The sequence below is a fragment of the Lotus japonicus genome, chromosome 1 (genome assembly GCF_012489685.1).
Source record: "Lotus japonicus ecotype B-129 chromosome 1, LjGifu_v1.2".
In the NCBI taxonomy this organism is placed as follows: Eukaryota; Viridiplantae; Streptophyta; class Magnoliopsida; order Fabales; family Fabaceae; genus Lotus; species Lotus japonicus.
This window is the reverse complement of record NC_080041.1, coordinates 117618275-117636280: the sequence shown is the minus strand read 5'-3', so window position 1 is coordinate 117636280 and position 18006 is coordinate 117618275. Positions and strand designations below refer to the sequence as shown.

At 39.5% G+C, this 18006-nt stretch overlaps 1 protein-coding gene across 1 annotated transcript; it reads right to left on the bottom strand.

The window, feature by feature from the left end:
- Positions 1–6950: 6950 nt before the first annotated feature.
- Positions 6951–8494, bottom strand: LOC130721259 (uncharacterized). The gene is made up of 2 exons (XM_057572028.1): positions 7431–8494; positions 6951–7332 (listed from the first exon to the last, which is right to left on the bottom strand). Exons 1-2 carry the CDS (start codon positions 8492–8494, stop codon positions 6951–6953), a joined length of 1446 nt encoding a protein of 481 aa, XP_057428011.1.
- Between the last annotated feature and the right edge of the window lie 9512 nt (positions 8495–18006).

Here is an 18006-nt window from a genome sequence, read left to right as displayed (position 1 = left end):
GATGTGATAGATGATAAGAGGAGAGAGATAGAAATAAAAAAAAAAAGGTGGAAATGAAGTGTTTCAAAAAAGGTGCATTTAAAAAATAAAGTCATACCATTGAAAACTTCATTTCTATTGATATATTTTTAATTTTAAGTTTCATGTCACATGGTGATTAGAATAGAAGCAAAATCGTTTGAATGCGGTAAGTATAAACTAGGTGTTACTTTCAAAAAAAAAAAAGTATAAACTAGCTAGGTGTTTGATTAGTCGTGGATTCCATTTTTTTTGAGGTAAACCAATTGATGATTGGAAAGTGGAAACGAGTACAACTTGACTAGAAAAATCCGATTTTTTTTTTCAAAAGTGGAATCTTCCATATTAGAAAAAATAAATGAGTAAAAAGCTAAAACATAATCTTCCAAATTAGGAAAAAAATAGGAAGTTTTTTCAGTTTTGATTTTTTATTTATGGCCACAACCGGTTGCTTAACCCGTGGAAGACGTCGGTCTGGGAACGAGCAACCGCTCCCCATGCGGATGAAAGTCCAAGAAAGAGGTCATGGGACCTAGGGGTGTTGCAACCTAGGAAGTAGTATGCGGTGCGAAGTCGTGACTCCAAACCCCGATAAATAGGGGAAACTAACGACAACCATGCAGCACCGGTATGAAAGTCAGTACCATCCCGGTAATGATTGGTTTTCTTGTTTATATGTCAAGGGCTAGTAAGGTTTTGCACGTTGTATCGAATTAAATCACATGCTCCACCGCTTGTGCAGGCCCCCATCAATTCCTTTGAGTTTCAGTCTTGCGACCGTACTCCCCAGGCGGGGTGTTTGACTACGAGCTCTTTCCTTACTCATACAGACCCGGACGCAGGCACAATGACAAGACTTTGATGTGGGGTTCGGAAGATAGGCTTGCAAGGGAATGATGCAGCAGCCAGTATTACGGGGTTTACTCTCTTTCAAAGATAGGTCAAAAATCTTATATTTTTTCCGCAATTGATTCACACTCAACTTCCTCCTTTATTTTATTTCCACTCATTTTATCTTTTTATTTTTTTATCAAAATTTTCCCTTTTATAGTTTTCTGAAGGAGAAAAAAAAATTTCCTTCTATTTCTTTCTTTAGTCTTTGTTTCACCTTTACTTCTTAAATGTATTACATACACACCCACGAGGGCCACGACCTTTGCTGTTTTTTTTTAAGATGTGATATCACTAAGAAAATGAGGAATCGATGGGGTCAACCTGTGTCGGTTTGGTTCAAACTGCCACCAATGGTGATTTATTACGGTGGTTTAGCGAACCGCCGCAGATAGATGAATAAAGTGTTATTTTTTCAATAGTTTCTAAAAAGAAAATTTATGAATTTAATTAATAAAATTAATCTTAGATATGAGGAAATATAAATTGGAACGTGTTTGTGCATTGCGTCATGGTTTATCTATTTCGTGGAGTTGCGATTCAGACAGGAGTATGAGGTAGACTGTGCTGAGCTAGCTTCAGTCCTTGAGAATGGTGAGCGTCTGAGATTTTATGTGGATGGTCGGATTTTTCATGATTTAGAGGATTATCCTTGCTTGGATACACGAGAGGAGAATGATGTTGTAGATTAGCGTACTAAAAGAGGTGTTCACTCGTTTACGCCTAGTTTGACGGTTTTTTGCACACCGTCTATTAAACTTGAGACTTTCTTATTGAAGGACTTTCTGGCAGGTCCTGAGTTCTCTTTTGTGTTGTTTTGTTATTTTCCCAAAGCATAAAAAATGAATGCTTTTTTTGGCGATTCACGTGTCATATGATATTTGTTAGTGACAAAATATTAAAATTCAATCAATTTGTTTTTTGTTTGTATATTTGAATTTAGCATCATTTAATATGAATATTCATTCAGTAATTTGGTAATATATTGTAGATATTGTAAATAGATGACCACATGGGCCAATGGGCCAAGCCCATATGTTTTTGTCTCCCTAATGCTATAAATAAGAGGATGATGCACCAAGCATCACACACCTCATTCCACACAATTTTACTTGTCTCACACTTGCTACTCTCTTTTCCCCTCTCCCTTTCACTAATTTCTTAACGCGTTATCAGCACGCTAGTCTCTCCTTAATCCAAGCGAGTAAGTACCACATCCATGTGGAAGGGTATACTTTATATAGTTTTATTTTCTATTCATCTTCTTCGAATCATTTATTTTTCTTTTATTGATTCATAACTATGAATTCAGAAGTAATGCAATTTTGAAAATGAATACTGAAGATTCATGGCATACAAATTTTTAAGATGAATCATGAAGATTCATGACATACAAATTTTGAAAATGAATCCTCAAGATTCATGACATAAGAATTTTTAAGATTCATAGCATAATCTAAACTATGAGTCCGGAAGAAACATAGTATGATGTACTATAGTCATGGATCCAGAAGATCCATAGCATAATATAAACTATGAGTTTAGAAGAATCATAGTATGATATACTCTAATCATGGATCCAGAAGATTCATAGCATAATATGAACAATGAGTTCAGAAGAACCATATATATGATGTATTCTAGTTATAAATCCAGAAAATTTATAGCACAACACAAATGAACATTGATCATGGTTAAAAAAAAAAAAGAGTGAAAGTATGTCCATATATATCAACATCACGGTTCCTTAGCTTTTTTAAAATTCCTCTTCCGAAGTTAATTGAGTCATTGGTTTTATTATTGTTTTTATCATACTATCATATTTGTAATATGTAGTCCAAAAGAATGAGAAGAAATTCGTCAGCATATATGCTTTTTTTGTTACATCGGAAAATAAACAACAAAACGAAAACCTACGGAATAGCCAAACGGTCCCTTAATACAAGGGTTTCTAAGTCCGAAGGAGGATCCACCAAGACCCAAATGCCCATGGTTTGAGATGCGGCACCCTTCCGGGCTAACCAGTCTGCTGGCGCGTTGCAATCTCTACTGATGACGCTAAGTTCCACTGTCCACCTCCTCTGTCTGAGTTCATTAATTTCTCCAAGGATGGGGAAGAATTGACGTGCTTCCTCATCATTCAACGCCTGCAGCAGCTCTCTGCAGTCCACGTTTCCAATCACCTCTCGAAAGCCGCGATCCCATGCTACCTGCAGGCCGATCTTCAAGGCTCTTGCTTCCGACAGCAGAGCACTTCCTCCTGACATGAAGTTGTGGAAACCGCACACCCAATTGCCATTTTCATCTCGTAACAGACCTCCAGCTCCCATGCTTGCCAACCCCGGGTTATAACTACCATCTACGCAGAGATTCACCATGCCCCGTGGTGGTGGAAGCCATCGGCTAGACATCCAATAATCAGCAGCATCATCATTATCCCCATTCATGTACTTCTCAATCTCATCATGTTCATGACATACTCGCCTCCAAGCTTCGTCAATGGACCACCCAGCTTCCTCAAAAATCATATTATTGCGCCACTTCCATATGCCCCACAGGCAAGCCAAGAACTTGGTTCCATTCCGACCCGTAGCGTGCCTCCTTACCCAGATACCGCAGCCATGCACCATGAAGCCCGGTCACGAAATTGCCCCAGCACGCTGCCATAGCTCCCTCGAATGGGGGCAGTCCCTCAAACAGTGGATTGCATCTTCCTCTGATGCGGAACAGCGAGAGCAATTGGGCGCCCCAGCTATATTGCACTTAAACCGGTAGCTATTTGTTTGGATTGAATCATGCATTACCAGCCATATAAACATTCGAATCCGTTCCGGTATCTTTAATCTCCAAATCCACCGCCAATCCTCGTCTGGAACCCCTTGCAGGCTACGTTCCAGAAGCCACGCATATCCGTCCTTGGCTGTATAACACCCTGTTGCACTACTGTCCCACACCCAAGCATCCCTGCGATTGTGAACTAGGGTCGGATTAATGTGTTGCAAACCTTGGATCAGGTCACTTGGCAAAGGAGTGTATAACCTGTTCAGAGTCCAACTCCCCCCCTCCACTATGTCCTTCAATGTAACATTTACATCATGTATATCTACATACGGGATCCTGTACGCCATCTTGGCTCCACCATTCCAATCTCCATACCACAAGGATGTTGAACCCGTTCCCAATCTGAACCGGAAGCCAGGTATGAGGAGATCTCTAGCCTTCATGAGGCCCTTCCAAACCGGGGAGTCTAACCTCTTTGGTTGGACCTGCAAAACTGAGAGAGAGCCCATGTATTTATGCCTCATCGCCTGCACCCAAAGCTTCTGTGGCCTGTGCATAATGCTCCAAATCGCCTTTCCCAGGAGAGCAGTGTTAGCAACATTAGTGTCTCGAAGAGCCAATCCTCCATGAACCTTTGCTCTCGTCAATTTAGGCCAGCCCACCAAATGCCAACTTCTCAAATCGCCATGACCACCCCAAATGAAAGATCGCATCATTTGGTTAATGCGATTGGTGACAGACCTGGGGATGTAAAAAACTTGCATTGTGTATGTCGGAATGGCCGCAATCACCGACTTTGCAAGGCAAACTCTCCCTGCTAGGTTCAACATACTTCTTCTCCATGTGCCAAGCTTGCGTTTAATGTTGTCAAGAAGAAAATCAAAATTCCCTCTTTGCATCCTCCCTCCCTTGAGTGGAAACCCCAAGTATTTACCTAAATCCCGAACAAAGGGGATAGGAGCAATACTCGAGATAGTGGCCTTGACATCCTCTCGAACTCCTTTAGAAGTGATGGCTTTTGATTTAGCCATATTTATCTTGAGACCTGAGCTATCACAGAAAGCTTGCATGGTGTCTGCCAGAAGATGAACTTGGTTTGCAGTAGCTTGGCAAAACAAAAGCACATCGTCAGCGAAGAAGAGGTGAGATATAGGGGGCCCTCCTCTTGAGATGCTTACAGGGTTCCAAACACCTTCATCTACATGCCTCTGAATAGAGACTGATAGCCTTTCCATACACAAGACAAACAAATATGGGGAAAGAGGGTCCCCTTGTCTAAGTCCTCTTCCGGGCCGGAACTTTGGGAGCCTAGATCCATTCCACAAAATAGACATGTGAGAAGAGGTAACACAGCACATAATAAGGCTAATAGTTATCTCCGGGAAACCAAAGTATTCCAACGTTTCCTTTAAGAACGACCAAGAAACACTATCATATGCTTTTTCCAAGTCAATCTTAAACGCCAAACTCCCCTTCCTTGCTGAGGACTTGTGCATATGATGAATTATCTCCTGAGCAAGGAAGGCATTATCCATGGTTCCTCTACCTGGGATAAAACTGTTCTGCATTGGGCCAATCAAATTATTAAGAAAAGGCCGTAGTCTATTCACCATTACCTTAGTAATAAGCTTATAGGTGACATTGCATAGGCTTATGGGTCGGAACTCTTTTACATTTGACGGATGGTCCACTTTCGGGATAAGCACTACCAAGATCTCCATTAACTCCTCATTAGCCTGACCTGCATGGAAGGCATCCCTCACTAGCTTCCAGAGAGCGTCACCCACATGGTTCCAATACTTTTTGTAAAAAAGAGGTTGAAAGCCATCTGGGCCTGGTGCTGAATATGACTTCATGTGCATCAAGCGTCCTTGACTTCTTCCTTCAAGACTGGCTGCATAAGGTGGATTTTGGCCTCTTCCGTCAACGAAGGAAACTGAGTATGACTGAGATGTGTTCCCTGCAAAGAAGAATCAACAGCAAAGAGATTAGTGAAAAAACTCTGGACCTCCTGTTTGAGCACCGCTGCATCAGAACACCATTCTCCATCTCCAAGCTTGAGGTGGTGGATATAGTTCCTTTTGCGTCTAATAACAGTTTGTGTGTGAAAGTAAGCAGTATTTCTGTCTCCCAACTTCACTCTGTTCTCTCTGGCCTTCTGGTACCACAATAGCTCTTCTTGCTTGAGGATATTACGGTACTCGCGTTGCAGGTCGGTTTCAAGAAGAACCATGCTAGAGGTCACCATGGTATCAAGGTCTCTTTGGACACCTCTAAGGCGAGCTTCGATATGTCTTTTCCTCCTAAAAATATTGCCAAAGACCTCCTTATTAAACTCCAAGGAAGCCTCCCTCACTCGATCCAGCTTTTGGCCAATATCTTCGTCACCTTGCCTCCACGCATTCTCCACCAAAGTCCCAAACTGAGCATGCTCCGTCCAAGCTGCAATAAAACGGTAAGGACGGTCTTGAGAGTCCGTAGCTAAGCTCCCACACTGGAGAAGGAGGGGGGCATGATCCGAGTGAACTCTGTTGAGGATCTCTACAAACGCATCAGGGAAGGCTAGGCGCCAGTCCGTATCTCCCAGTGCTCTATCCAAACGTTTAGACAAGATAAGTCTGTTGTTCACCTTTCTGAACCAAGTGTACTTACGCCGCACTGAACCTAGATCAATAAGGTTGCAACGCTCAAGGATTGATGCAAACAAATCAGCTCGGTTAGGCAGGAAGTCACCACCTCGGACTTCTGAGGGAAGAAGAATCTCATTAAAATCCCCCAGAAGAAGCCATGGAAGACAGATCGAGCCTCTCAGGATCAGCAGGTGGTCCCAAAGAAGGTCTCTCTGTGTTGGGATAGGGGAAGCATACACTGCACTACAAACCCAGGAAAGGTTTGCTTTCCACACCTCAAAGGTCACTACTTGCTGATGAGCTTCCACTAGCCTGAAAGTCACATTTGAACCTCTATGAGCAAGCACCCAAATTCCCCCGCTAAAGCCTCGGGCTTCCTCAATGAAGATTGGGACAAAATCAAGGGAATTCCAGAATCTCCGAACCCTTTGGAATTGGCATTTAGTTTCCAAAAGGATAAACACATCAGGTTTCTTACTGCGTATTATATCTTTCACAGCAAGTTTCCCATGGTCATGCATTGCTCCTCTAATATTCCAAGATATAATTTTAAAATCATCAAAACCAATCATTAAACACTGATTTAAATTGGAGGGGAAAAACCCCTTAAGGCAGGCCGGCTTGATGGGGCTAATCATTGGCATTAATGGTGATTGTGTCGTGTGCCAGCTCCACATCAGTTTCCTTGACTGAGTTGATCCCATTGATTCCCTCGCTAACTGATTCCATTACCTCATCATTGCGGCCCAAAATCCGGAGGGGGGTTTGATGACTCGCGTTGACTGCGTCGTGGTCCCCACGCTCCCATTCATAGCCTCGTGTCCGGCGTTTTTTATTGATCATCATCAATTGGTTTGCTGGCCCATTCGTGCTTCCAAACTGGAACACCGCTGTCCCCTTACTCCCTTCAGTAATAATAACTTCTTTGCCTTTCTCCTTTTTACTTCCGGTCCCACCTTTGCTACTATACTTGTCAACGTGGGATATGCCTAAGATTCCGTGTTGTTTCTTGCTGGAATCATTAGCTTTAATTGGCCCCTCATTACCTTGCTTTCCGTTGGGATTTATCCTCCCCTTGTTTTCCTCAGCCGCCGCCTTCTGCACGTGTACCGTTGACTTCTTTCTATTTTTTTCCTCTTTACCACGGTCATCCATTGGCCTAGTGGGTCCCCCTCATCATTGGCAATTAATTCTGGTTTGTCAACTTGAATGGCGTCATCAATGCTGATTTCCTCTGTAACCGCCTCACTAGGTAACAGAATTTCCATGGCTTGGCACCCCATGTCTCCGCCCTTGTCTCCGGTGGCTGGCACCTCTTCTTGGGCCACCGCCGTCACCCCGGTTGCTCCTTTCTGAACTCCATTTGGCGCTGTAGTTGGCAGGCCCGTGCATTCCCTGGATCTGTGCCCGTAGCATCCGCACTTGGTGCAAATGACATGGAGCCCCTCATATTCTACCTTGTACCAGTAGTCCTCCAGACAGATCTTTCCCACAACTGGTTTAGCCAGGTCAAGCTCTACACATATTCGTGCAAACCGTCCCCTTTCCGCCTTGAGTGTGCTCCTATCCAGCTTCACAGGCTTGCCTATGGCTCTTGCAGCCGACATCAGATAGCTCTCATCATAAAATATGACATTGAGACCAGGGATGCGAATCCATGCCAACGTTTTCTTAACCTTTGCAGCCGGTGATATGAACTCCGGGCTCCAGGTGGCCACCGCCAGGTAATGATCAAAGATCATCCAGGGTCCTCCACTAATGACCCTGTCTCTGTCCTCAGTTCTGTCAAATTTGACCATGAAGAAGCCATTATCCACATCCATGAGATCAAATTCGCCAGCCAGCCTCCAGAGGCTCGTCAATTTAGCCTTCATGAGCTTGTATCCTAGTCTTTTGCCCAGAAGGGAGATGACAAGAGCATCCTTCCACGGTGAGGACATGTTCTCAATCACCTCCCGTTCCACTACTATTTTTGGTAGCAGTGGATTATCATTCACATAGATCACCTTCATCTTACCATTGTCAATCAAGTCTACGAATTCACGTGGTGGGGAAACAGGAGAACCCCCCATGAGCTTGTCCTTAAAGGAAACATGTTGCGGTTGAGTGCCCTTGTCCGGTGGCTTCGCGCTGCCATCTCCAGAGGGAGAGAGAACAGACATATCACACTCCATTGGATAGCGAATCAATATTTATTTGTTGGTAATTTGTTTAATATATATGTTTTCTTTTCCCTTAAATCTGTTTTGAAAAAAAAAACTGTCATTCATTAGATTTAATTAGTCTTTATAATATTAAGTATGATTTAATTGCATTCATTTTCAATATTGAAACGGAAATTATTATCATATATCAAGATAAATTTGCTTCTGGTTGTTGTACGTTGTTAGTGGTGTGGATGCGTGGGTTCAAATCATAATAGCCCCAATATCTCTCTATCCTAACAAATAATCAAACATAGAAAGGGCAGGTTCCGCTCAATTACTAATTTTGTCTTTTTTTTTTCTTCTTTCAATTTTGTTTTTTTACGTTTCAGTTAATTTCTTTTTACGTTACTTTACGTTACTCATTGTCTCTTTAGGTTACTTTCTTACATTCATTAGTTTTTTTTCATTATTTTTTTTAAGTCCAATTCATTATTTTGTTTTATTCTCTTATTTTATTATACTGATATCCTATGTGTTCATAAGAACTATAAGAACTGCAATGCAATTATTTTTTTATTTTGAATACAGAAGATTTATAATCTATGACTCCAGAAGAACTGTAGACTGTAGTGATTTTAAATTGTGAAGATTCATTCCTAAATCCAAAAGACAAGTCTGCGAGGCTAGAAGAACTGTAGATTATAGTGATTTTGAATCCTGAAGATTCATTCCTAAATCCAAAAGAAAGGTCTACGAGTCCAGAAGAACTATAGACTGTAGTGATTTTGAATCCTGAAGATTCATTCCTAAATCCAAAAGAAAGAGTGCAAGCATTGAAATGCACTAGAAATTTTTGATGCTCAAAATATAATATTTTGTTGAGCTATGGATATTGATTTTAATGGCGAAGGTGTTTTGTCTCGCTGATTGTGCAACAACGCACACAATACTTAATGATAAGTTCTATTTTTCTTCTTTGGTAATGCAAGAAGCAAATGCTCGTACTATATCTAGTACTACAAAAATGATTGAAGGCTCCGGAAGAGCCAAAATATTATTGCCTACAGGAACACAATTGAATATTGAGAATGCATTATATTCCTTGCCTAGAGGAACACAATTGAATATTGAGAATGCATTATATTCCTCTAACTTTGTCCTTTGAGTTGAGATATATTTTGCATGTATTATTATGATTGAAATATTTCCAGAAGTAAATATTTCATTTAACATGATAAAAAGTTGTAATCCGTCATTAAAGAATTACTCATTGTCCCTGAAGGACATGTAATGTGGTGGTAACTCACACTTGAGGGGGAGAACGTTGAGAATTAAAGTGTGATTTAGAGTCTTATATTTTGGGCTCTTCCTACCTCACGAGCTAGTGATATCAAAGTATGAAGATAAAAATGTGAAAATCCCTGAAGGATTCAAAATGCGAGGAAATAGTCTTTGAAATATTGAAGCATTATTTTGATTAGAGAAGTTCTTCGTATGAAACAAGTGATTGTGATTGACATATGACCGGTGAGACCATCCCGAGTCTTATGATGCGAAAGTCTATTTTTCCATATGTTGTTCTCAAAGCCAAAAATTAAAATTGTGGCAAAGTAAGGGGAATTCCCTGTGATTCTTGAATATATTTGATGTGATACATGTGCACATATTCTGTGTTTATCGATGCATCAACCTTAATAGAATGAAATTTCCAACCTTGATCAAGTTGGTATGTGACATGATTTAGAATGTCGAGTTGCACATGTTCATATTTAAAATGATCGGGCAAAGATATTTAGCTAAATGCTTCTTATTTATAGCCAGACAATCATTAAGAGAACAAATGTCCTTATTTTATGGACATGTGATGTTGCTACTAGCAACATCTATATGCATCAAACCAACGAGTCAGTAGAATTCTCCCTTGCAATTGGTTCATGGTCAGGAACCTAACATCTCTCATCTATAATTTTTTTTTTATGTGCACTATGCGTCATTAGACCGCACTAAAAGATGAGACTACAAGAAAAAACCGAGATTATGTTATGAATTTGAATCATCCACCGAAGATAATTCATATCTTACTTATCATTATTTCTCGGCATTAGGGGGAGAGAAAAACTAAGCAGCTCAGAAATTTTGTTTTGAATGCATATATGCTCGCATACTACAATATGAACCTGAAGTTCAAAAGATGCATTCTCTGATAAAAAAAAAAGGGATTTCTAAATTCCTTAATGTGCAAATAACCTTCTCTATTGAAATTTTATTAGGCTAAGACATGCCTAAACTTGGTTCCAAAGATAAATTTTAGAGAAGGAAGATGGTCTTGTTATGAGGAAAATTATCATGTAGAGATTATCAAAATTGTTTAAACCTCATGAAGAGGTTCAGGTACCTGTGATTTATTGATACAAAGATATCTCAATCGATTATATCTCTACAAGTTTAAACAAGGATCCAAGAACTTGAAAAATTGTCGACAAATGAAGTAGCGCTCAATATTATAAGTGCGAGAATATCGAACCCATATAAAAGGGTGTGGTTGACCAACATATAAAGAAGCAATTCATTTGCAAAAATATAAGAGTCTTTGGACTTAAAGTCTATACCCCAAAGATGTTAAAGGATATTGCATAATTGTTTGGTTCTGAATTGGTCATTGATTGACAAAATGGAAAATGCTTTTAACCAATTTCGGTTTCATTGTCCAAATTTGAATATGAGAAATTCTACATCGGATATTCATCCATCACCTTGCAGACAACACAAGGCTAAAGAAAGATACATCAAGGGAGATATAACAAAGCACATATCACCAAAGCTCTTTTTCACTCATGATCTACAAAAGAATGGTGACATAGACATCCAACAAATTCGTTCAAGTGATAATTTTTATGAAGGCTCTTCCAACTACAACATTTGAAAAGCTTGTGCAAAATATCGGAATTCGTTGGCTGAAAGATCTCAATTAATATGCATTGTACTCTTTTTTCCTTAACCGTGTTTTTTTCTCATTGAGTTTTTCATGGTAAGGTTTTTAATGAGACAATATACAAAGACGAACTATAGAATGATGTACTCTTTTTCCTTCACTAGGTTTTTTATCTCACTGGGTTTTTCCTAGTAAGATTTTTAATGAGACACATTCTTAAGAGATGGTCATCTAGGGGGAGTGTTGTAAATAGATGACCACATGGGCGAATGGGCCAAGCCCATATGTTTTTGTCTCCCTAATGCTATAAATAAGAGGATGATGCACCAAGCATCACACACCTCATTTTACACAATTTTACTTGTCTTACACGTGCTACTCTCTTCTCCCCTCTCCCTTTCACTAATTTCTTAACAGCAGAGAGTTTTTATTTTTTTCGAACATAATATATTGCAGAGAGTTGAAGAAACATATACGGGTTAATACAATGCACTAAAAAATCATTATATTAATTAAAATTTGTAAGTGAAGTAACTATATTGAGGACAATGCTCACAATCACGATTATTCTAACGCATTTCACCCAAAAAAAAATAAGCAACAAAACTACACGTGGTAAAATTGTTTGATTTTGTTTTGTGATATTTTTTTAAACAATAAAGAAATAAATGACTTACTTGGTCACATTGCAAAAAATCTCTTTATAAACTATATTTAAAGTACTGTAAAAGTTGTTGTCATCAGCGTCATAATAAGAATCTAATCTTGTACAATTTATAAGGTTAGAGATTTATAGTTGATCATATAAAAACACGAATTTTGGTAAATATGAACTAACAAATTTCAATGATTGTCCTTGACTTTGTTGATTGTCATGGTAAAAGATATTACTATATGAAAATTATCTTTTGAAACTTAAAAAGTACTATTCTATAAATGTTAATTTTAGTATAAACCCTCTTTGTCCAAATATCCGCCAAACCACACCAATTCCCATATTAGACATAATCTAGATATAAATCCTATTAGTATAAACCCTTACTTCTTCTCTTTCCTTCAATCTTATTTTTCTTCTTAAAAACCACACCAAATCCCAATTTATATATATTCTTGAAGGAAATTTTCTATCTTTCTAGCAGCAGGAAGACTCTTGAGATAATATTTGAGAGTTCGAGTTTATGCTCTAAGTAAGGAGAATAATATCCATCTCTTTAAGATTGTTTGTTTAATTTCATTGATGTATTCACACAACCCATAGACTTAAAAAAATATATATTATAGTACGTGTATGCTTTTTTTTTTGAAACTGGGTAATTCATTAAAGAAATCAAAAAGCCATAGAGGCTAGTACATCAACTTAAATCAAAGACTCCAACACCGGCGGCACCTCCTCAATCCAAACAGAGTTATGGAATTTTGAGGAGTTCTTAGCCAAGTGATCGGCTACAGAATTGCCAGTTCGACGAACAAAAGACAAAACAAAATGCGAAAAAGATGAGACTAAGTCTCTACAATCATTAAGAATTGAAAACAAATAGGAATCACCACGCTTAGACTTCTGCCATGTCTCAAAGAGATATAGACAGTCTGTTTCAAGGCACACCTCTCGGAACCCCAAGTCTTTGGCCAAAGAGAGCGACCACCGGAAAGCTAAAGCTTCTGCAATAACTGGTGAGGGAGCATCCACTGGAGACGCTACTGCCGCTGCCATAACCTCAGTTGCGTTATTTCTGGCAATAAAACCAAGGCTCGTCGCTGCTTGTTGCACCCATGAAGCATCAAAGTTAATCTTGATAATATCCCCATGCGGTCTGGTCCATGATGCACGAGCAAGGCTCCTCCTTTCCACCGGAGCTCGATCCAAGGCCATATCCTCAACTGGCGAAATAAGGCTGCTGAACCGTGCCATAATACTTGAAAAATCTGGTAGCTTTTGCTGGTAGATAACAGCATTACGGACAGTGTTTTAAAACTCGGCTCGATCATTGACTCGGCCGAGGCACCGAGTCAATGAGTCACTGGTCGGACCAGTGAGTCACTGGGTGGATTACTTGACTCGGTTACATTAAAAAAATATAAAAAAATAAAAATACTAGCTAACATTGATTAATAACTTGATATTTCAAATTTAAAAATATTAGCAAGTAGTGTTTTAAACATTACCAAATAAAAATTTATTTTAATATTTGTTTTCTTCACTTAAAAACACACTGATATGTTTTTTATGTTTATGCATTACATTTAGTTATTATATAGACATTTTCATACAGTATGCTTAACAACATACAATAGTGGCTTAGTGGTGATTGTTTCCCCTATATGCTTCCTTGTCCCGTGCTCAAATCCAGCTCATATCACTTTTTTTTAAATAAAATCACTGGAAAACAAACTTAAGGGGTGACAAACCGGTTCAACCGAGGACCGGCCGAGTCACCGGTTCAATGATCAACCCGGCCGAGTCAGTCCGGTTTATTCCGGTTCACTGCATATCCGATCCAATTACTAGTTTGGACCGGCCGCACTACCGAGTCCCGGTTGAACCGGTCGTACCGGCCGGTCCGAGCCGAGTTTTAAAACCATGATTACGGAGCTCCCACAGTACATACAGAAACGTAAGGCACAAACCTCCCAACTCATCGTCATGGTGCTAAAAAAACTGCTGTAGAAAATCCATAGGCTCCTCGCCATGACGGAAGCGCACACACATGGGAGAAGCGAACCACCATCTGGACACAATCGGGCACATGAAGAGGACGTGAACCACGGTTTCTGGGCTCGCGCCACAAAATGCGCACTCCTCCTCCACTTGCATCCCACGAATCCGCAAAGCATATCTCACAGGAATAATCTTCTTAGCCACTCTCCAAGCCAGCTCCTTACAGCGAGGTAGAGCTTCGACGAACCACAAAGCTTTCCAAAAACTTGCATGAGATTGCTGGCCCGATGAAGAAGAAGGCTCCTCGCGGATCCTTCGTTTCCGAATGAAGCCATAAGCAGACTTCGTAGTGTACCCGCCATCACTAGTATGAGGCCAAAACAAGACATCAAGAGACAGTTGCATAGGGAGAGGAAGCTGTAAAATCTCCTGCGCCGTCGGGGGCCAAAACACTAACTCCACCAAATTCCTGTTCCAAACCTGCATGTTAGCCACAAATAAGTCTGAAACAGTATGCAAGTTTGCATCAGTTGCTAAATCATGTCTAAACGCAGTTGGGACCCCACTTGGGAGCCATTTATCCCTCCACAAATCAATACTCCGCCCATTGCCCACTCGCCACCGGGCACCTTCCTCAAAAATCCATTTTGCACGAAAAATGCTTGTCCACGCATAGCTTGGACGCCCATGTTTCTTAGCTGCAAATAGAGAGGATTGAGGAAAATACACAGCTTTGAAAACTCTACCCAACAGAGAGTCTGGGTTTTTAAAAATTCGCCACCAATTCTTTCCAACCAGCGCCATATTGAACGCTTTAAAGTCCCTGAAACCAATTCCTCCATCAAGCTTAGACCTGCATAAGGAGTCCCATTTTAGCCAATGAATACTCCTACGGTCTGCGTCCCCACTCCAATAGAATTTACTGATCATTCGCTCAATATCTGCACATAAACCATCAGGTAATAAAAAACAAGACATAATATAAGATGGGATTGCCTGGGCAACCGACTTAATAAGCACCTCTCTTCCCGCTCGAGATAGAGAACACTCCTTCCAACCCTTTAGTTTCTTTCAAACTCTTTCCTTGACAAATTGAAATATTTGGGTTTTTGACTTACCAATGATGGTAGGAATGCCCAAATATCTGTCGTAGCTATCCACAGCCTTTACACCCAAAAGCGTCTTTAGCTCGTTAAAACGGGGACTAAGCACATTACGGCTACAAGATAACATTGATTTGTCAAAATTGATGACCAGACCAGACACAAACTCGTAGGAAGCAAGCACCCTCATCACTGTGGAAGCTTCCTCCGGCGTTGCTCGGGCAAAAACAATGTTGTCATCTGCAAAAAGAAGATGTGAAATAACAGGGGTAGATGCAGGGCGTGCAATTTTAATACCATGCAAAGTAGAGGCCTCTATCTCCTTCTGAATCAAGGCCGAAAAAACTTCCCCACAAAGGATAAATAAATAAGGAGATAGAGAGTCTCCTTGCCTCAAGACTCTACCTGGATCAAAAGGCCTTTGAGGACTTCCATTTAACATCACCTGAAATTAAACTGAGGTAACACAATCCATAATTAAATCAACCCAGGCTAAAGGAAAGCCCATTTGCGTAAGCACACTACGAAGAAATGACCATTCGACCCTATCATAGTACGTGTATGCTAGAATTGAATAATTTTGTTTTAAGTCTAGTAGGGCATTAGATTAAAAATTCTAAACAGTTGAAATGTATTGGTGGTGTTCAAATTTGCCGGATACTAGTTGGAGAGTGCTTCTCAGTCCTTGCAAACTGCAACAGACTTGGATGCCACAAGTTTCTGCCTCTGGTTTTATAATAGTCAAATTTATTGGATTTGGAGGGGGGGGGGGGGGGGGGCTAAAATGGGCCTTTAGTTTGGGGTAAGTGTGATTGGTATAATGTGACTGTGGTGTGTCCCTACCAACTATCCACTATTGGACTTAGATTGGACATGCTCTTATCTGAACTTGTCTTGGTACTCCTTCAATTCATCTTAGCCTTAAAAGCCCAGACTTAGAACACATGTAATTGGAATAGGATACTATCCAACAATTCTACTAAACGTTATCCGAATTCCTATTCTTATTACCCAACTATTTTTCAATATCTAGTATTTTGATTTCAACTGTACATCCCACTTATGTATACTTGCCCCTCCTCACTCTTTGGAACTCTACCTCTAGACTCTAGTTATTCATATCTTCACACCATTATTAGTGATTTCCAGTTTTTATCACTGAGTTTCCTTGGTTGCCAATTTATTTATGTTAAGAAAATCTACAACTCATGTCAGCAGCTGATCATGTGGCAAAGTTGGCTTGTTCTCATGTTGATCAATTTTGGATTGAAGATCACTCTCCTGGGATAGATCAGCTTCTACTACTTTGTGCTTCTTAGGAAAATTTAGATCATCTTCTACTGATTTGGAACGAAATTTAATTTCTTTGTTTCTTCATAAAAACTATTCAAGACAATATATATCACTACATTTAAAGTATACATATATGTTTATTAGAAGTGAGAGAAGTTTTATTGACTTTTATCTGAAGACTACTCTCTCTGACAGCAGAGAAGGGAAGTTCAGTTGATAAAACTGAACTGAGTTAGCAAATAATACACAATTAGTTTTAATTGTTTTAGTTAGTTATACACATGTGATGTGTAGTTAGCCACCTGTGATACATAATAGGTGTACAGTTAATCCTGTATTACTATCTAAGCTGGAATGTAAACTGATTCAATCATCAATTCAATACCAATTCTATTTCCACGTTACCAATTTGTTGCAATTCAACATTCTGTTAACTTCTCAACAAGGTTAATATTTTTTTGGCAACTATACAATACATGTACAAGACGTGAGCCGCACTGAAATGGTCAAAGATTAAAACCCAAAACAAGAAAGAAAAAAAAAAACGAGTAGTTGGGTTTGGTGTGGAAGGTATGAACGATCAATGGAATGTTTCCATTATAATAGGAGGACCCTGGAAAAATAAAAAGCGATAAGACATTGGGACCATTGAAACCAATAATTTGCAGATCAGCATTTGGGAACATTGAAACCCATAATTTCAAATCACCATCACCATGCACAGAAAGCCCCAACCTATAGTCCCTACTAGCGAACTCGTCAAATTCAACTAAATTCATAAGAATCAAGATATATTTTAGGCTTAAATAAATTTTTCGTCCCTAACCTTTACTAAATGCTTGGCATTGGTCCCTCGCCGGAGTAAAGGTGGGTTTTAGTCCCTAACCTTTGTCAAAATGTTTGGTTTTGGTCCCTCCGGAGCTCTGGGTCAACGTCGGAGCTCCGGTGGCCCATGTGGCATTGCCACATGAGATGAATGAGCTGACGTGGAATTTGTTTTTTCATTTAAATTAAAAAAATTAACTAATTCTTAAAAAAAATTGTTTAAAATTCTAAAAAATAAAAAAATCTTCATTTTAATTAAATCATTAATATCTAATCCTCCTCCATATTCATCTCTACTGAATCAACAACACAAATTCTGGAAACAAATAAAGAAGCATCTAGAGATCAAAAACAACAAGAAACGAAAGAAATTTCATAAACAAAAACCAATTTTTCCCCTTCCTTCAACCAAATCCAAGTGAAATAGAATTGAATCAAGCAGAATACATGGAAAAACTGCTAGAACAACAATGAATTTCCCACCCAATGTCAATGCAAAATGTCATATAGGATTACAAGTACAAGTGTACAGACACCAGCAAAATTCTACTAATTTAATCAAACTCCAAATCAATTCACTATCAGCACAGAATCTTGCTTCACCCCCTAAAACCGTCCAAATCTTCATTCCACTGTGTGCTCAAACCCCTTCATACTATATCCACATATCTACCTCAACGAATAGTAGTAGCAGTACCCATTCTTTAAACTGTACAATGTCAACAATTTT

Bases quoted from the DNA above. Each gene is read 5' to 3' on its own strand.
- LOC130721259 (XM_057572028.1), bottom strand. From the start codon at position 8,494: ATGGAGTGTGATATGTCTGTTCTCTCTCCCTCTGGAGATGGCAGCGCG. The intron at 7,333-7,430 runs GTACACGTGCAG...TAATGATTCCAG, and splicing joins AAAATAGAAAGAAGTCAACG to CAAGAAACAACACGGAATCT.